Here is a 21049-nt window from a genome sequence, read left to right on the forward strand (position 1 = left end):
GGACAACGCAGGCTCCCAGAACAGCCCAGGCATGAGGGGACCTTGAAAGACCTGGTCTAACCCCTTGCAGGGAAGGGCGTCTAGACAAGATCATCAGCACCCTGACCAGCTGTGTCTTGAAAAACCTCCCGGGATGAGGACACCACCACTGCCCTGCAGAGGTTGTACCGGTGATCATTCTCGCTGTATTGACATTCATTCGTATTTGTTCTTGAAATGAACCTGAAGGAGTGCATGAAGATCTCCAAACAGCTGCTGGTTTTCAGTACAGGCAAGTGTCACGGTATGGTGAAAGCTTCGGTTCTTTTGCAAGGGAGGGCTTGGCATAAGCTTCCATAAGTTCCTACTTCTCCCAGTCATGAAGTACTTACGGTTATACAATCAATATCCTCTGAAATTGATTATTTAACGTGGGCCAACATTGCTTTATCTGCTCAGTCCTACTTCCTGCATTGTGTAACTGAGCGAGGGCCACACGGTCTTTTTCTTTCTGCCCCTGACCCAGCCTGTAACACAGGGCCCCAGGCCCTGCTGGCTGAACTGCAGCCACTTGACACTGAGGGTCACAGTCTTTCCTCAACAACCTCTGTGGACTGAAAAAAATCTTCAGCTAGAATTTTTCTGCCTCTGATTTCAGCAAAGAGAATATTTAACTATTTATATAGACTCATATTTCTATAGTTAAATAAAATATATACCCGTTGACTTCCTTTGCACATCAGTGTTTCCAGAAACAAGTAACAGTGCTGCCAGTGGTAAAGACCCAAGAGTGACCACTGACTTTAGGCATTGCTTAGGCACACATGAGGCTGAATAATACTGGAGTAGAGGGTTGGTTTTGTTGTTTTTTTTTTTTTTTTTTTTTTTTTAAAAAGACCTTGGCAACTAGTGATCAGTAAGGCAAGTTCAAACTCATTATGAATATAAGTTCTGGTAGGTTTCATTTTGGTTGCCATCTCCCCATGCCTGCCCCAGAGTCAGATGTACTATCAACTTAAATACAAACCAAGCATGATTAATAATGTGCTCTTCATCTTTATTTTTCTGGTAGAATCCTGTCAGTGACTAAAGCTGAGTATTTCACTTATCATTTAACTGAAACTTTTGCCAGAAGTGGAAATAATTAATTTAATTGAACAGTTATTCTCTTAAAATAATCAGTGATTTTCTGGGAGAAGTTGCAACATATAGCGCCAACTTTGCACTTAGTGGAGTCCAACAAACTGGGAACAAAGAACAGCAACTGTAGAACAAAACCAAAAGCCAGTATAAGACAACCTGTGTCTGTGGACAGCACTACGGAACACAGAGAGGGCATTAAGAATAGCTTAAAGCTCAACAATTTATCAGCTAGGCACTAAATTATGCCTAGCAACTAAACTGAAGGAACTCCCCTTCAAAATGGCACCCGGGACCAGCAACCACACAGCAGCTGCTCCACAAGCTCTTGCCAGGGAGAGCGCTACGGGCGCCGGCCACCAGCGCTGTGATGTTTGCCTTGCCTTGGCACACACTGCCCAGCTCTGCCCCAACACCTCAACAGTGAAGTGACAAGCAGTAAAACAGCTGTGCTCAGCTGACATCTCACCCTGGCTTTCATTGTTCACAGATTTGTGTTCTGTACTTAACTGAATAGAAAATTACTTCTGAAATAAATCTAATTTCAGAAAAAAACCCAAAGCATCCATCTTGCCATGTATTTGCAGACCACGTTCCAGGTAGCGAGAGCTCCAAGTGCCCTGTGCCCTGGAGATGTCCCCTGTTAATCTGAGCCAGCTTGACAGAGATGTTACAGTCAACTGGACAGGAGTCTCAAAACCTGTGCCAAGTACTCGCAGGTCAGAGCAGCGGAGGGGTGGTAGCGGGCTGGTAACGCACTGCGTGGCTCCCTGGTGGGAACACGCACCTCAGCAAGTGGGACCTTCCCACTGGCCCAGGGCCAGAGGTGGCTTTAGGCAGGTGTGGCAGCAGCATGGCAGCAAGGTGTCCCGGCTCTGTGCTTGAGATGAGGAACATGGATGGCAGCAAGCCCCGGGGAAATGGGGCTCTGGTAACCATGGCAGGTGAACCATGTGTGGAGGGAGCTACAAGGCAGGTACGCACTTTAACACATTTACTTATAAAAAGTGAACCTACCTCACATTCAGGTGAGTGCGGGGCTATCTTAACAGAACAGGGAAGCCCACATTTTAAGACTGTTATTGCCCTGTTCTCATATGCTCATCTAATCTAGATGAAAACTCTTTGCCAACACTAATCCACTTGCTTTTGTTGCTGCATTTCTACACAGATTAATTTAATTTGCTGGTCAGTATTTTGGCAAGATCAACACAAAAATCTTAATACAGAATTGCATTTATCCCTCGTTGCTGGTAATCCTGAGGAAACAGTTTTAAGACACATTACTCTGTCAAAACTTTATACAAAATGGAAATGGGGTTTTGTTCAATCAAAATAATCTTCTATATCAATATCTGGATTCAGGAGATCTTCACCATAGGCTGAAAGATCCATTTGATTTAAAATTAAGTTTTCAAAGGTCTCTTCCAAGTCTGTTTCACCGATCAGCACAGCTCCCATCATGCGGCCATTCTGCATCACAACTTTAACATACTCTTGTCCCTTGGTACATCTCAGCATCAGTTCGTGGTCCACACCCAAGCCTTGAGCATTGTATTTTCCCAAAACCACCACCTAACAGGAGGAAAAGAAAAAGCACTCATAAGATCATCACAGTGGCTTTTCATATTTCTGCTGAGAACAGTTAAGCTTCAAAAGACTGATGTAAACAGGTAAATATTTGTCCCTAGGGAACCTCCCCCCTTCGCAAGCTTTCAAATCCAAAACAGAATTAAAGATCTTCACCTTCAAATACCATACACAAAACCCAATATTGAACCATTTACTGTGCTGAATTTATCCACAAACAGAAATCTAATGAAATGGAATATATCCAGAGATGCAAAGTAGGTCAGTAGTCATTCACCAATTAAAATCTAGATCTGTAACGCTCTTTGCCCTCTTCAGTTTCAGCACTCGAAGCTAGTGTGAACGGAGAAAGTCGAATTATTATATACAGGAAACAGTTTTGTCAGTACTGAAGTATCTGCTCAGTGCTGGCAAGTGAATAAGCAAGTAACATGTGCGTTACTCAGTGGTTTAAGACTATTAGACTAGATTTACTTTACCTTGTAATTGAAAAATTTTGTAACGTGGGCAAATAGTTCAAAGCTGAAATCCATGTCAATAGATTCCCCTAAAGTATCTGCTGCCATGCACTTTGCTGCATACCATCCCATCTGCCTCGCTTGAGTCCACAGTCTCATCTAAAACAAAAAATATATTTAAAAACACAGAACCATGTCCCCGAGCAACAAGCGACCCTCGCTGTTCTCATTAATGCATACTACGTATTTTCGTTATGCTCGGAAAGGCTGAACAGCTTGGCTTTCAGCCACACAGAGAAAATTATCTGTCATCAGCACACCCAGGATTATCCGCTTGTTCACCGGCTTCCGCTTCAATTAAACTTTCTTTTCCCCCATCTGTGAATTACCGTGTAATTTACTTTGTGGATTCGCCTGCTGCTGAGCGCACAACTGCATGATCTCATTTACCTGATGCCACACTGGACTAGGTTCCCACGAGGCCGTGCAGATATCTCCAGCTGCATATACATCTGGCAGGGAGGTGTGCATTTGTTTATCTACTTTAAGACCTCCGTCTTCACCTAGAGCAAACTAATGTATTTGCACAGATCAGCAGTAAGAAAAATAATCATTTAAACTAAGTAACTTGACTTCACCCATGTTAAGCAGTTGTCTGATTTGTTACTTTTTAATGGTAGACTCCTAAAAAACACTTTGGTAGAATCACTGTTCTGCTTAATCAGAACATTTGAAGATACAAAATTGTATGAATAAACACTACAGCAACCCAGCAAGATGCTCTTCTGGGTGCCACGTGGCAACAGAAAAAAAGGTTGTTCAGGGTAAACAATTTATGGTGATTCCTTCTCCCACCTAATCTGACTCAATTAGAAAAGACTGATAACCACAAGAGAAACACGGTGTTCAAACCTCACGATCTTAAGGCTCCTTCATCTTCAAGGGAAGAAAACAGATCCCCAAAGAGTGCCACGGTGAAGTATTTTTCACAGCCGTCACATATAAAAGTATTACTTCCTCATAGTATGACGCAACCCTGCCCCCCGCAGAAGTGATCCTGAATCTTATCAGACCTAGAACCCCTCAAATAAGCAAAGACAAAATTAGCCTCCAGAAGTAGAATTTCCTAGCAATTTCTGCGTTCTTTTCTCACCAGGTTTAAGAGCAGAGCAGTGTAGTATTTTACAAGTGACCTTCACATACCCTTTAAAACACCTCAAACTACATATTAAAAAAAGCTTAGAATAGCATCATGTACTGCATAAAATTATTTAACATGAGACTATCTAGAGTGGCAAGACCTCCCTGGTATGATACAAAGCATTAAGCATTATTTCTAGAACACAGCATAGGTTTTTAAAATATTATTAACAGATACCCAGGCAGGGAAGTAACAGAGCTCGCCACGTTTCAAGTCACACTACGTTTGTTACGGGGACACCAAGTCTAGTACAGGGACACCGAGTACAATATGAACAAGAGTTCATTTTGTATTTTTGCAAAGGCCAGAAAACACCACTGCAAACACCTAATTCCTCATCTAACTTTGTAATGTCGGCCTTGAAATATTTCATGGCTCAACAGCAGATGTACGTTTTCATAATTTTCTTCTGCTTTATCCAGAGGATAGCATTTTACTTCCTAATCAGAAGGAACTGAAAAATGCTGAATACCCTAAAGTCCTGCTTTTGGCTGGGGTAGAGTTCATTTTCCTCGCAGTAGCTTGTATGGGCCTGTGCTTTGGATTTCTGACGAAAATCATGTGGATAAAGCAGGGACGATTTAGTTGTTGCTGAGCAGCGCTTACGCAGCATCAAGGTCTGTCTTATTTCTCACGCTGCCCTGCCAGCGGAAAGGCTGGGGGCGCACATGGAGCTGGGAAGGGACCCAGCTGGGGCAACTGACCCCGACTGACCAAAGGGACACCCCAGCCGTGCAATGTCGTGCTCTGGAGCGGGAAGAGGAAGGGGGGACGTTCATAATTATGGCGCTTGTCTTCCCAAGTAACTGTTACACGTGATAATCCCACTCTCCTGCAGATGGCTGAACACCTGCCTGCCGATGGGAAGCACTGAATTAATTCCTTGTTTTGCTTTGCTTGTGCACGCAACTTTTGCTTTGCTTAAATTGTTTTTATCTCAACCCACAAGTTTTCTCAGTTTTACCCTTCTGACTTTCTCCCTCGTCCCACTGGGGGAGTGAGTGAGTGGCCAGGTGGTGATGAGCTGCCGGCCAGGGTTAAATCAGACACCTAACATGGAGGTGGAATGAGCTGAAAATTCACCTGGCAGCTACAAACTCTGTAATCATCATCCACATTCGGATGATTTGAAGCGTGACTTCCCTCGATGAATGTGAGCACCTTCATAGCTCGGTTTCCTGGATGACACTTATTGGAAATAACTGCTTCCATCCCAGGAGAAAATGTTAAGATTTGTAAGATAAGAACATGGTGCAAAATTAACACAAAAATTATTCTTAGCTTTTGCCATTTTAACCAATTATACAAATGTTTTTCTCTCTTTGTATAGGCTTAATCTTTACAGTGTATATTGTATATATACTCTCTATCAGTACATGTCTTGACTTGCAATATAATAGGCTGAGAACAGTAATAAAATTAAGTTTTATGATGTTGGGTATTTCCAATATCAGCATACCCACCGTATTTTGAAACGCTGTACCACATTCAAAACCTGTACCAATGTTTCACGTCAGAAGCATAAACAAGCTGCAAGAGCTTATTTCACTTTACTTTAAAAAAAAAACAAACAGTTTAAACTTCAAAAGAAAACCAGTATACTTACATTATTGCCATCAAGAAATGGTTTAACATTTGGCACAACTCCAGTTGCACTAACAATGAAATTGCATCCATAAATTTTTCCATTAGTTAATTCCACATATACAGGCCATAGCACTGAAAAAGGGGAGAATTTTGCCCTGAGAATGTAACCAACATCAGTTATTTTATTAATGATGTCTTCTTATAAGACATGAAATAAAAGAAAAAATATTTTGAGATATCTAATTGATTAGGTAGGGGGGAAAAAATAAAATAAAGAAACCCCCCACCACCCCCCCCCAAAACAGAGACTACCTCTAACATTTCTTACCTTCACTCAGGACTAGAAGAATGAGATTGTGGAGCTTAGCTCCAAGCCCTACTTTTAACTTTCCCTGGAATTTTCCTAATCAAAGCCCTCATTTGTAGGGGGAAAATACTGTGTCCTGCCACTGCCTCAGACCCATGGGATGTTCTCTGAAGTACGCAACTGCCAAATATTCTTTTACAGATAAATTTACAGATGCACAGGAAATGCCTCAACAGCAAAGATAGCATCAGAGATTTGACTTCCTAGAATCTTATGCTGAAAGTAACTGGCTATTGAAATAGTATTTTAAATATTAACTTTCATTCAGTGGAATTTAGAGACAGAATTATTCATGAAACAAGTGATATTTTCTTCTACTTTCTTTGAAGGATTACATCAGTTTTGACACTAAATGTTTTTTGGTTTTCTTTTTTTTTTTGGTTCTGTTTAACTCCACTATTAATATGCAAATTTATTGGACTGTCACAAGGAAGGAATATTCTGCATACAGGATTCAGGTGACTTTGTGGAAAAAGGGTCTGGGCCATAACATTTTGTAATTCAGTTGTAGCCCATAAATCAAATTCTTAACTACTATAAATGACTAGAGCTCCATTTAATTATAGAAATAAAGGATTTTTTCCCCCCAAATCTCTATTTGCTCTAAAACAGCAAACAAGCTCAAACATGCTCCAGCACTGCTTTATCTTCAACATGTTGTTTCTAGTCAGCACTGACACATACCCTCATCTGGTTCTACATTTTTCTCTTCCTTAGGAAAAGCCAAAGAAGTCCGTTGCAGTTGTATAAATTCTTGCTGTAAATATATTTTCTTTACTTCACATAGTATTTCAATATGTACTTTATGAGAAAACTAAAGAAAGATTGACAGAATTGTAAACATAACAATTAGCAATAACAATATTTTTAATAGCACATTTACTTTCACCTAAATTGACATGTTACTAAACTGGGGGGAAAAAAAACAATAAAAAATAACAACCCATATACCCCATATAAAGCATGACACATTAGCAGAGTTCCCACACTTTTTCCTTTTTTGGCACAGATCTAACCATAGCAAATGGCAGTTTATCTGCTTTTTCAGCAGAGGCCTGATGTTCCTGGAACTTTCACGACAATTTAGATTTTTCTGGCATGCTAGAAAACACATTCAAGTTCTCCTCAGTCTGCAGGAAGAGAGCTCAGAACTTATCAGAACAGGAGAAAAGTAAATTCATCTTTTCTATCATGAATTAAATTCTGATAACAATAAGTTTATTTTCTAAATGCTGTAAAAAGAAAAAGAAAATACGTCCTGTTCCATCAACCCCTGTTTCAACCATTTACTCCTATTCTGAGCTCGAGACAGATGCTGGGAAGTTAAGTGTTTCTCTAAACTATTTTGTGGATTCAGGCCTTGAACGGATTTATTCTCCACTACACAAACACACTTCCACAGCCTTCAACAGCCAAAATGCCACTGCTTACTGTGCTAAATATCCTAAACATCCCTTAGCTGGTAAAATGGTAGAGCCATTTCTGTAGAATCTACACGTGATCACCTTTGAAAGGCCTTTTTTTAAAAAAAAAGTGAGTGTAACAGATGCAAGCATCTAACAGTTAAGAAATTAATAAATTAAAACCTGATTAAAAACTATGAAATGTAAGGATTTTTACTTTATTTCAAACATGACACTCCACAACACTCATGTCCACTACCAATTCCGCAGTTCAGTATCTGCTGTGACAGGAGCCTGATGTTCCCTGTACCTCTGTACAAATCCTACTGTCCTATTTTTCACGTAAGAAAACGTATGTGTGGCAGCTAAAATCAGGGCAACAAAGGAACCACTGCTTCTCGTTAAAGCTAGGATTGACACCAGCCCTACAGAAATGTGCAAACCAACGTTTACATTTCAGTCCAAAGAGCAAATTGCTGAAACTATGCCAGTGGATCCTATCAGCCGCTGCCTCCTTTTGCAAGCAGAAAACTAATTTATTTGTGTTGGTATATTTTCCTCTTTAATTCTGATAGGAGAATCGGTTCAAACACATTTTTGGTTTTATTTTTTCTAACAATCCTGAATATGACATTTCACATTCTGTCATCCTTACCCACTTAATGCAACATTTAAACAAATGTGTAAGCAAGATTATGACCATACCTCTTTAGTCCCCTTAAGACATAAGCCCTCATGCCAATCGGGGCCTAAGGCACTGCCCAGTTTGTCAGATGCTGCTACAGATCTTTCTTTTTCCTCACTTCCTGAGGGAAAGAGATGGAGACTATCAGATTTAGCATGCATATTTCATTGCCTGCAGAATTCAGAACAAGGATTCTCAACCAAAAGAAAGATGACCCGGTTGCCAGAAGGGAAGACAAAAATGTGCAACAACCCAAAATCCATTAATATGCAGACAAATCAAACTCCAAGCCAGTATTTTTAACACCTTTCAACTTCAAGCCTTTCACTACTTCACTCATCTCTGAAACAACCATGCCGCTGTTAGGTGCCTGCATGGAGACTGACCCCCAACAGCACCAGGGTTCTGGAGACCCACAGCAGACTTAGTTGCTTAATATCAATGCTAGTATTTAAATTGATGTCCATCTGCTAGTAAATGTGCACCATCCACAAAAGTGCAAATTCTAACATACTGTGATACATTTGAAGAACCTTGGCTGCCATTTTGTCATGTTTAGACTGACCCTTTTACAATTTATTCTTCCAACCTGATGTCTAGAGCCACACTCTTCTTTTTATTATTATTTTGGTCATATATATGTATATATTTGTATAATATTTGTTCATGCAGTTCTAGTTATTTGTTGTGATAACGACTGCAGTTTCACTGCATCTGTAATAACATTCTGTGAGGTTCCATCTGGTCCTCCAATAGTTTATTATGGGAAAGCTCCTTCCTACGTAATGCTGACATAATTCACAAAAATTTTAAAATATTACAAAAAACAGAACTGGTTCTTCAGCAGATGGAATACAGGAAATTAAATGTAAACTTGGCACATCTATAAAGATAAGCGCATTTTTTAGAGTTTGTAGGTAGCATGCTGTTGTATGTCTACATCAATTCCGGTTGGGTTTTTGTATCTTTTTTTTACAGGAGTAAATGCCATCAACGATAACAGTAACCCTTATTCATAACTTGCTAAATTAACTGATCCTAGGGCTATCTTTAATATTAAATGCTGCTGCTGCAGTGTTAGGGGACTAAACCACCATACCTTCCATTGTATACTTAGTTCTTTTACATTCAATTGGAGTCTCTCGTTTTTCAGCGGTTAGCTTTGGAATGAGAAATTCAGCTGCTCCTGCATCAAAAAAAGTGTTCCCAATGGCTTTGTCTTTGATAGCCCAGATCACTTCACAGCCTTGAATTTCATATCTGTGGACATTTAAACAGCGGATGAAGTGACAACTATCTGAAAGGGACCTGACTCTTAGCAACACAACTAGAAGCATGCCAGGTTTCATTCCAGAAGCCAGAAATAAGGGATTCGAGACCCTTAACCCATCAAATCCACTGCTGCTTCTAAATAGTTACATAACTAAAGCATTTTAAAAAACCCCAACTCTTCAAGCTGACAGATCTCACTTTCTCACCAGCACAACCTCAGCTGAACCAGGGCAGAGGGCAACGGGAGGCAAATCAATTTATAATAATACTACTACTTAGAATTTCCTGTTCCCCACAAGAAAAAAAACCATGCTTTTTTGCCAGACTGCCCACTGCTAAGAGCAGGCATTTGGATCTTGTTTGTACTACCTGGAACATGAACTGGTAAAGACATGCAGAGGACAATCTAATGAAAGTGAAAAAGTGACTCCCTGCGACATAAAATAAGGCCATGTAACTGTAAGACAGATGTTTCTGTAACCCAACAGGCTGCAGGATCACATGGTCCAATATCCTACCTGTGACAAAGGCCATGTCAGACACTTCAAAAGCTCTATCAACTTAAATTAGGCTGGTGCAAGATAAGCTGCATCTCTTTTCCTGTTACATCTCTGTCTCCAAAAGTTGGACAAGTTTTGTAACTTAAATATTCGCCTTAACAGTCTGAACAGAAATCTCTGTTGGTGCCAAATCAGAAAACTGCTGTATATTCTTGATATCTGTGTCAAAGTTTCTTCTGAAGCTTGCTGAATTTTATGTGACAGTAAGCACCACAGTATACTGTGAAAAAGTTATTTTAATAAATTTAGCTACTAAATGCCTTAAGAGCTACAATTTTATAAATCAGTCTTTTCCCAAACTCATGGACACGAGATTGAACACAGCATTCTTAGAGATTCTATTTGTATACATATCTTTAAAACTTAGTTGTTTACTTACACTAATTCAAGTGCAATCCCACCATTTCCTACTACTATTATTCTCTCAGATTGAGCCAAATTCTTCTGAAAAGCCTGCATTAAGGAAGAAAAGAGTCAGTTACAACTTAGGCCGTATGTTCCCTCATACTGATCAATTACATCCTTTTCAATACTTTCTTGCTCTCTTAGTCTTATCATTTTGATTTTCTCAGACTACCAATAGACATTTTCTTACGCTAAGATTTGTTAGGGAAGCTAAGGAAACCTGTAAATTGCATCACATTAAGGGATGACATTACTGATACAGCCTTACAAGTCTCAAATTGAGACAGGAGAAGTTAAATAATTAAATTTAAGGCAACTTGACAGAGCCCTTAACAGAATCCAGGAAACTTTCCTCTGCCCTCAAGACCATTAGCATTGTGATACCTCTGTACCTGTGTTTTATCACAACTGGCATAACTTGCACAGTAATTTGCATGACATTAAAAAGGCAAAGTTACAGAAATTTAGGAATTTTAAAATTCTTGATCAAAAAAAATCAGGAATTTAAAAAATACTTTGTAGCAAATCAAAGAACCAATTTTATTTGTGCAAAAAGCTTTCAGAAACTAACATGTCTCCAAATACATCTTAGTGGTGAGAGAAATTTAAAAAAAGTAGCCCACACTATTTTTTTAGATCATAATAGAACCACTTCAAGTATTTTCTTTCAAACAAATCAAGAATCATAACTATCAGACCAACTATTACAATTACATAAAAGATCTGTTCATCATGCTTCCAGTTTACCTGACTAATTGTATCAGAGAACCTAAACTGTAAAAGAGCATGAAAACTGCAGCCCTTTAATCCCTTCAGAGAAGGATACTGAAGTTGTAATCAGAGGGGACTAGTGAATGCAACCAGTCACCATTAAAAAAACCAAACAAACCCAGAAACAAGTATTTTCAGTCTCATTCAAAGTTCAACATCAGTTTTGACAAGTGATAGCCCGGTCTGCCGTTTCCCACAGTGGCCAACAGTGGATGCACAGGGAAGACCGTCAAAAGACTACAAGCACAGGACAATCCTACCCCACAACACCCTCACAGGTTCCAGACATCACTGGTGCCGCTCAGGCGGCATCTTTCTCCTTAATTTAGACAAGATAAATTTCGCAAGGGCTGTCTTTTTTGTGCGATTTTCCTTCCCTCCCTCTTCTCTTTTTTCTTTCCTTTTTAAACTCGGGTAGACAAACAACAATTTCATAGTTTCCCTTCGGTTTGCTTGAAAAAGTAACTCCTTTCTTATTCTCAGCATCAAACTTCATTTGATGAACTACAGTTCTTACATTATGGAGAAGCAGTGTTCACTTTCACCCTGCCTCTAATCCTAAAGACCTCACTTTCCACTTCCAAGCTGAAGTTTTAATCTTTTAAGTCATTCCTCATATAACAACTTTTCCACGTCTCTCACTGTAACTGTAACTCTTTTCTGTACAATGAGGAGAGGCTACAGCAGAACTAGAAAAAAGTGTCCTTTGGTAGCTTCTCACTGTGAGAAGTAGCCCTTCATACTGTACCAGCTACACCTTCTCAGGGAAGTTTCTACTGATGCCTACTTCCTGTTTATATTTTCAGAGTGGCTTCTGCCCAGACAATAAATGAATACCATGCAGTCTAAATTACCATGTCCGAAATACTGTCTATGAGCTATCCATAAACTTAATAAATTTAATGACCAATTACTTTATTTAATAGTATTTTAAGGCTCTGCTGCTGAAAGTGTTCCTATTTAAGGACATATGTTTCTCTATTTCACTCTGTAATAATTTTTAGCATTTTGCATCAGAAGCAGGAATATATTTACACACTTTTAAGTCCAAAACACATTTACCTGTGCACTGTCAGTATCCCGGATGCCTAACACATATGGGTTTCCTTCATAAATTAATTTTGGTTTTGCTCCAGCACAGAGGCAAAGTTTTTCATACATATATTCTTTCCCATCTTCAGTGAAAATTTTCTGTTAAAAATTAAGAGAAAAGAAAAAAATGATTGGAGTGTACACAGTGCACTCAAAGAAAGATGAGATATATAGATTACCACTTGGTGGCACTCTGTGCTCACTGTCTGCACTAAAAGAATCTGTTTTCTCTGTGACAATGCCCTCCCACCCCAGTAACAGATGTAGACCCAGGCACTATGTATTAGCAATTAAGGATCTCATTCAAAACACTTCAACAATGGTAGACCTGTGTTAAATTAGCTAGACACAGGCTAGAATACAGTTTAAAAGACCACAAATTCTGTTCGTTGCTAAAGGAAAAAGGGTAGGCACTAAACAAGCTGTGTCATTCTGCAACAAACAATACTTAAATTTTAACATTTGATGACCTTATTTGTTGTTTTCCAAACTATAAGCTAAATAGATTATGGTGGGTTTGCACAGAGTTTTTAAAGGTTTTTGGAAAACAGAGGCAAAAGATCCTCCCAATCCATAATTCATATTCATATGAAATATTCATGTCCAGAGACATACCTAAACTGAAACAATATTATAATAATGATACAAGAATATCATTCTATACAGAGTATTAGTAGAGTTATAATCTAACTGGAATGATATCTCTGTGATTCAAAACGAGCAAAACCGGTTTTGGATCTGAATGTGAGTTTCTGATAACTGCTGAAGTGAAAAAATAACATTTTGAGCCGACACAGACAGTTACAAGGATCGGCATGTGCTGTACACTGCTCATACTTGCAACATATTTCCTGCTAAAAAGAAGGAAGAAAAGGTGGAAATGTTAGTTCCTTCAATAATTTTTTTTTTTTTAATCATAAAGATGTTAGTATTTTGGTCTCTGTAGCAGTAAGCAGTAATTCAGGAATCAGAGAGATCTCCAATCAAAGGTTACAGAAGCACTGATACCTATACTGATATAAAGTATTGGTTTCGTTGACTGGTTTCCCTGCTGTTCCAATCAGGTGCTCAATGGACTATTGCTGTGTCAAAGATTTAAATCTAAAAGATACAGTTTCTTAATTAACAAGTAATTTTTGATCAACTGTTATGTCCCCTGCACATATTCCTACTTGAACAACAGTGTCAGTGATAAGTGAAATTAAAGTTAGGAAGTATTTTCTTGTAACTTTGGTAACTTAACACTTTAATAACCAGAAAATTCTTCAACAGAATTTAATGCCCAAAATATTCAAGTGTTTCTTAGATTTTTTTTTTTAGTAATTTGAAAAACCGTATAAAAGCAAAAGAGAATACATAAGCTTACATGTTCATCACTTTTCAACTGTTTTACTCCAGACTGTATAACTTTAATATTTGGATATCGTTGTTCTAGTAGAGAACTTGGTTGCTCTTCTACATCAAATTCCTCAAGTGTTTTGGAGACCTGTAGGAAGAAGAGAGGTAGTTAAAATATGAATCATTTATTAACCTCTTTTTCTAAAGCTTGTAACAAAATGCATTATGCTCATTTCCACAAAAAAAGTCACAGCATAAAGCCCATACTGTCTCAAAACATGTATCATGTTACTGCTAAAAGATCCTTTTTATTTACATAACCTTTTCATGCCTGCTCCTGGTAGAGAGTCACAGAGTCATAGTGGCACAGAGAATTTTCATTGTAAAGCTAGATTAAGCAAAATGGAGAACCCTGATGGCTGCTCTAACTGCTATAATGTTTTATTCCATATATAGACTATATTACTAGAGTTGGCAACATTGCTTTTTAACTTACATGATGCAGCGTTAAGACCCTGTTTTTCTGTTTGTTATAACATTGATAAAATGACTCAGTGGTGCTCCCCCATGCAAGCATCTTCCTCTCAGTATTTTGGGAAAAAAAAAATTTTGCTCAGAATAGCTTAGAGAATTACGGAAACAAGTTTTTGTGTGGAATAAATATTTTTATTCTATTTTTTAAATAATCTGATGACATTTGCTTCAAAAACATCTTGTTGCAGGTAGTTGGCCCTTATGTCAGGAAAAGCGCTGCCTGTTATTCAGCTTATAAGCAGGACATATAAGACAAGTGTTTAGGCAAAACATGTTCAAGACCACCTCAAAGCATTCACTTGGTTAGCATCTCATCCACAGTCACTATCTGCTATTTCAGAGATTGAGCAGGGGGGTGGGAGGCAGGCAGGCAACAGAAAACAAAAAAAAACCAATCAGGCAAACCACAACTTGGAAAACATTCAAGTTATGTTGATTTGGGGTTTCTTCCAGAGGGGAGCAATGCGTGGGAACCTGCAGGCCTTCTACCTGATTGAATGTTCAAAGAGTCTGAACACAGCTAGGAACCAGAAGCTGTGGCAATTCACTACACGGACTCCGTGTTCATGCACAAGCAAAGCTGAATTTTTTTATTAACAAATGAGCAGCCTTAATATAGTCTGCCTCCTGAGCTAGTATTTTTCCCTTCTCTCCGCCTCTGAATGTGTTCTGTCACACTAGCACCACATACGGCATAAACATAGATAAGCGTGCTCTCCTGCTTCAGTGCTCCAGCTGTGCCCCTGACCTTCTGTCCCGCATATCAAGTCCTCAGTTCTGTGTTTTTGTGGGTTGTTTTTCTATCCCACAGCTTGCATCCAATAAGGGCGATGAGATCTCCAGTGCTGTCACAGGAGGCCACATTCACTTATTCCACAAGAAGCCACACCATGCTTGCAATTTAGACAGGAATTAAGATGCTCATGTCCAAAACTCAGAGATGCTGCCTTCACATGCTGTTTAGCTATTCCCTTATTCTTCAGATATTGAAACTTCTGCTGACGTGAATTACAGACTTTACATCTCTGCAATGTTAAATGCCTTTCCTGGATTCTCATGACCCTACTGTCAGCACACAGAGCTCTCAATCTCTCAGCTATGTTCTGAGCATCCCATTAGCCCCAGACTAAAACCACGGTGTGAAAAGGAAGAGATGCTGATAGCCAATTACAGCCACTAAATGTGAAGAACTACTGTTCAAATCTCTCTATGCTTTATTTTCCCCCACAGTGATTTGAATCAGGCATTCATACCAGGAAGAATTATGTTAAAACCAGGCTGTCAGATAAACTGCAGAGTGGTCTGTCTTTACTTGTCATGAGATGTGCCTCACCTGTTAGATACCCCGTTTACCATGTTGCAGAGAGTGAGTCACTAATATAAACACCAGGTGGAAGCCCAGCTCTAGCTGTGTAACTTCCCCTGAGAGGTAAAACCTAACTTCTTACTGGCTGGCAGCTTTGCATCCTGAGTTCTGTGCAATCCAGTCTGCAACTCTTTCCATGCCCTGTGGTAGAATTTGAAGTTCCCTCAGAGTGGGAAAAAGAGCAGTGCTTTCCAAGATATCAGTACCTCTGTGAACTAGCTTAATTAATGAGCCTACTAGCCAGAAATCTGACCTCATGCACAGATTTTATTTTCTTTTCAAACCAGCATGGAAGAGGTCGCTGAATCACTAGCTGCTAGAGATGCAACTTCATGAAGGCTATTGCTTTTTTCTTGCTTGTCAGAAGTCTGTTTCTGCCTGAAATTCAAACATGCTACTATATATGAGAACTATTTCTAAGACTAAGTTTCTTAAGCAATTTAATCCAAAGATACCATTTCAGTGCTTAAAATGGAGCATACCCATTAACAAAGTGAAATAAAGCTTCAGTAACTTAGAAAATACTTCAGCCATCCAAGTACCCAGCTTAACCTTTGCTTGAATGTTGTGAATGTATTCACTCATTACTCATTATTATGAATCACCATAAAGTAACTCATCAGTCCTACTAACACCATTGCAGTCACACTAATGCGAAAACAAGTTCAGAATCATAAACATGTCAGGATTAAGTTCTAAATTATCTGTACATATACAAACTTCTGAAGAGGTGTTACCATAAGAAAAATTAAATCTCTTACCTGTTTGTAATTTGTTATAGCTTTTATAACTGGAGAAGCTGTCATTAAAAAAATGTCCTCTGATGGGAATTCCACAGCCAGCTTGTAAAGAAACAGAAATCGTGATGACTACAGTCATCAGTAGGTTTTAACACAGTAAAATTATTAATGAAAAGTAATATGTATTACTACATTACTGTAGTCTTGTAGAACCGTATTGGATAAACACTACTTCAAGATTATGGAAGGATAGTGACTGAAATGAACAAGATGTAGAGACTCAAGACTTTAATTCATTCACATGTGAAGATATCTTCAAGAACTGCAGCCATGGTATAAATGACTACTCAAAAGGCTATTTTTACAGTATTCTGAAGGCCAACAGTAGGAACACACTACGATCATGGGATTTCTGGAGACACACAGCTGCTGGACGTACTTTTTTTAATTGCATAGCAGTGACTAATTGTCCACAGACCTCATTTTGACAGAGGAAATGCTGATTCCTGTTGGCTATTTTAAATGTTATTTAGTAAACTGATAAATGGATTATCATCTTCAGAGTGCTACTAAGCAATACAAGGTTTTTTACAGGCCCCAAGCCAAAGTGAAGAGTTCCCATTTTAAATGTGCATTGCTCTGTCACAGAAAATAAATCAGCTCTGCCGGGTACAAACCACTCGTCCCTGAGGTACTGACAAAACCCAGGATTCCTTGTCGCCAGCATTCTACAGATGAACAGAACAGTTGTATCAGCCACCACAAAGCATGTGTCATCCTGTACCACAAGCCACTCAGTTATAAAGGAACTAGCGTGAACCCCTGTACCTCAGGTAGCAGCAACCCCCCATGGCAGGGGGTTGGAACCAGATGATCTTTAAAAGGTCCCTTCCAACCCAAACCATTCTGTGATTCTATGTAATAATCATCAGATAAACAATGTAACCTGAAATTTTAAGACTGACATCATGTACATTGCTTTTTTTATGCTCAAATGCTTACCCCCGTACTCTTATTAAGATTTAATGCTTGTTTGAAACTTTCATTCAGTATTATTAAAGTTATAGTATTTTAAAAGGTAAAGAAATGCAAAAATTAGGAATCTGCCAGACAGGTTATTAGGTTTATCCAAGATGTGGAAATGGTGCAACGTAAGCATGAAAGGCAGAAGTTATGTAAGACGTAAAGCATTTTGTGACAGAGAAAATAAATCTAACTCAAGCTTTTAAGGAAAATTCTGCTTTTAAGACATGTTGTCAGAATGTTTCAAAAATGTACTAAAAAAGTAACTAACGCTATGTGAAGTTTTTGAGACAGGCCTCATGCCATGACTGTTCTCAGACAATCCTCAGACCTGAGGAGTCTGAACTACCAGACATCACATAATGCATACCCAAAATGCAAGATGCTGGACAAGTTGTTTATTGCCACTATGTTCCACAGAACTGTACTTGCTGAAGACCAGAACTGAGAAAAATTGTGTTCAATCTTCCCCTTTTATTTAAAGCATGCCCCCAGCTATGGATGTATGACACAGAAATCTTTCCAGAACACAGTGCCACTTGTAATGAACTTGGTGAATTAAAATGTATGCCAGAAGACCACTAACACTCAACTCTAACTGTGCTTCCTGCAGTACTAAGAGCTGAGAAAAAGAGGCAAATCTCTCTCATCACATAACAATGTGATTTGGGTTTTCCAGAAAAAAAAAAAAAAAGGGTGAGGGAAATGAAAGATAATAAGAAAAGAGGTGTGAATTACAGCAGTAAGTGGCACTGTCTGTGAGCTTTGGAAGAAAACAAAGCCTGAACTCTGTGGCACTAACACAGCAGAATGCATTTTCAAGAAAACAATAAATTCTAGTCCCTTTTATAGAAATCTTAAAGATTACAGATATCCAATATATATTGGAAATAGCGATACTGTGAGACAGGATCATAGCAATTAGACACAATTCTAAGTTACTTCCACGAAAACAAAGTCTCTGGGAATATTAAATATTGACCCAAATCTTGTTCTTGTAAGCACATAAGCATACGCAAGAGCCTTAATTATGTGAGCAGTTTAATCAACTTTTAAGGGACTACTCATACTAATACAGCATTTTAAGTGTCTGTAGTATCAGAGCCCACATACTACATTAGCCATAAATAAAAGGAAAAAAACTCAAATAAATGGTAGAAACAAACCAATTCCATAAAGATGGAGAACAGCATCAACAGCTTTTTTAAATTTAGCCTGCATGTGGTTTATATGCCAGAAATGAAACGGTATCACTTCATCACCACAGAATAGATGCATCTGAAACGCAGCTGTTGTGCTGCTTTGTAGTTTTAAGATAAAATATTCTTCACTGACTTAGTATCCACATAATTTCATCTCACATTTTAGGTACATCATTGCCTCCAGTTACTGTTACTTTAAAAACACCAGAGACCTTGAAACCAAGAAACAAACAAATTCATTTTTAGAGCTTGAGCTCATGGAAAGCTGAAGAGACTGGACAACCTCCACTGATGTACAGCCCTAAACATGGACCCAATAAATACAGAGCAGGTGGGGGTTTTTTTGTTTGGCTTTTTTTTCTCCCCCACAAAAAGGAGCCCATCATAACAGCCTTCACCTTAGCTGCAGTACAGTCCCTTATGGCTATAAGGAGTAACACATGCAGTGCTCTTTCAAGTTTCTGACCTCTTAAGTGGCATACAGAATGCCAGCTTTCTCAGGTTGAAAAGTTGAGTTATGATCTCTTTTTGCGAAGTGGTCGAAAGCCCTTATCAAGTTACTTGCAGGACGGTTTTAACCTTTTGAGAAATACTTTTAGAGACATAAATATTATCATATTACAATATTGCTTCCCTGGGGCTGGTTTTAATTTTTTTAATTAGTTTTAATTTCTTTTTTTGTACTCAGAGGGACAAAATAGTTGCAAAAAAGAGGGGGAGAAGGTAGGACTGTTATCTATAATATGTAGACTATGTAATTACCGTATACATGACAATACTTATGCAATTACTATACAAATCTAGTGAACTTTCTACGGCAGTTCGTTAACTCGACCCTGAACGCTCTTCCGCCCCTACGCAAAAGCAGATACGCTGATACCTGCGCGGTCCCGACGGAAGCGCAGGCCGGCCCCACCCGGCGCACGGCCGGCCGCGCCCAGGGCCCCCAGGCAGGCGGCCCGGCCTACGGGCCCCGACATGCTGAAGTCGCGATATCGCTGTGGAGCCGAAGACCCTCCTCCGGGGGCCCAAGGACAGAGCCCCGGCCTCACCGGCTGCAGCGAATCCCCCGCCCGAGCCGGAGCCGAGAGCGGTGGCCAGGGCCGCCGCTCGAGGTCGCAACCACCGGGCCCAACGTGGCGCCGCCGCCCCGGAGGCCTGCAACGCCTCGCGCTCCCGCGCGACGGGGTGGTGGTCTGGGGCGGCTGCGGGGCCGCGCATGCGCGCAGCGAACAGAAGGGCGCGTGCAATTACCTTCTCGGCGCAGGTGACTCCTGCGATTCCTCCGCCCACCACCACGAACCGACTCCGCGCAACGCCGGAGGCGGCCGCCATTTCCCCGCCTGCTCCCGAGCGCGACGGCGACGAAAGAAAAATAAAACCCGCCGCTCGCGGGGGCGGCGATTCCCCACCGCTGCGGCCTCGCCAGGGCGCGGCAGGCGGCGGCGGCGGCGGCGCTCCGCCTACGGCGCGCGGTAGCAGCCAAACTTTCCCCGCTGGCGGCGCGCCCCTCCCGCGGGGGCGGGGCAGGGCCGGGCGGGGTGGGCGGGTCACCCCTCGCTCGCCCGCCGCCAAACCCAGCTTTTCCCGCGCGTTTTTGTTTCTTCTTTTAAATTTTTTAAATTTGGAGGTTACTTCCTCTCCTTGCCCGGGCGAGGCCTTCGCGGGCCAGAACGCTGGAGGATTTTGATGGGCGTTGTCGCGTTGTCAAGGGACCAAAGAGAATAAAGAGCAAATAGTCATGATAAAAAATAAAGGGGAAAAAAATACTTTCAGGCCTTTCTTCATTACTTAACCAGAAATCAGGAAAAAGAAACACAGAAATGTGAGAAACTGCATTTTCCCCAGGCTTACCCCCCCCCCATCAGTTTCGGACACGATACTAAAAGTGTTATTTAGTCCCTGGTGTGAAGATGAGCATCAAGGTGCTGCTTCTGAGGTGCTCCTCTCCCCACATGTAACCCTCCCTTCACCAGGTGTAACTGTAGGGGGGTACCTGGCGCTTCCCCACGGGCTGGGTGTCCGTTGCTACTAAAGCCTCACTTTTTGGTCATTGGAGCAAATGACTTTGCTGTTTTCCTTCTTTGTTTATGAGACTTGGATAAGAAGTGTGGTACTGTAACGTGAGAAGTGTGCCAAAGTAATGAAGTAAATTGGCATGTGATAAACTGCCCAGCAATGCCTATAGTTTGATATAATCTGCCCAAAATGAGTTGAAGCTTTTGCAGTCTGCTTAACCTTGGAGTTTTTGACATATTCATAAGCATGATTTTCATTCTAAAATTGACCTTCAGTGCTTTTTTTCCTCTTGGAGGAAGGGATAAGCTATAAAGGAT

General features: G+C 40.2%; 1 protein-coding gene across 3 annotated transcripts; it reads right to left on the reverse strand.

Moving 5' to 3' along the window:
• Positions 1-1015: 1015 nt before the first annotated feature.
• Positions 1016-20231, reverse strand: PYROXD1 (pyridine nucleotide-disulphide oxidoreductase domain 1). 3 transcript variants are annotated; one of them, XM_075114428.1, is made up of 12 exons: positions 19968-20231; positions 16510-16590; positions 13877-13996; positions 12481-12609; positions 10622-10695; positions 9510-9670; positions 8431-8531; positions 7007-7136; positions 5975-6087; positions 3618-3740; positions 3189-3326; positions 1016-2694 (listed from the first exon to the last, which is right to left on the reverse strand). In XM_075114428.1, exons 1-12 carry the CDS (start codon positions 20046-20048, stop codon positions 2446-2448), a joined length of 1500 nt encoding a protein of 499 aa, XP_074970529.1. In that variant the 5' UTR covers positions 20049-20231; the 3' UTR covers positions 1016-2445. The 3 variants fall into 3 exon arrangements, with proteins under 3 accessions (XP_074970529.1, XP_074970538.1, XP_074970521.1); XM_075114437.1 differs by lacking the exon at positions 19968-20231 and adding an exon at positions 19766-19934; XM_075114420.1 differs by lacking the exon at positions 19968-20231 and adding an exon at positions 19594-19910.
• Positions 20232-21049: the final 818 nt, after the last annotated feature.

This window comes from Phalacrocorax aristotelis, chromosome 1 (genome assembly GCF_949628215.1).
Source record: "Phalacrocorax aristotelis chromosome 1, bGulAri2.1, whole genome shotgun sequence".
Lineage (NCBI taxonomy): Eukaryota > Metazoa > Chordata > Aves > Suliformes > Phalacrocoracidae > Phalacrocorax > Phalacrocorax aristotelis.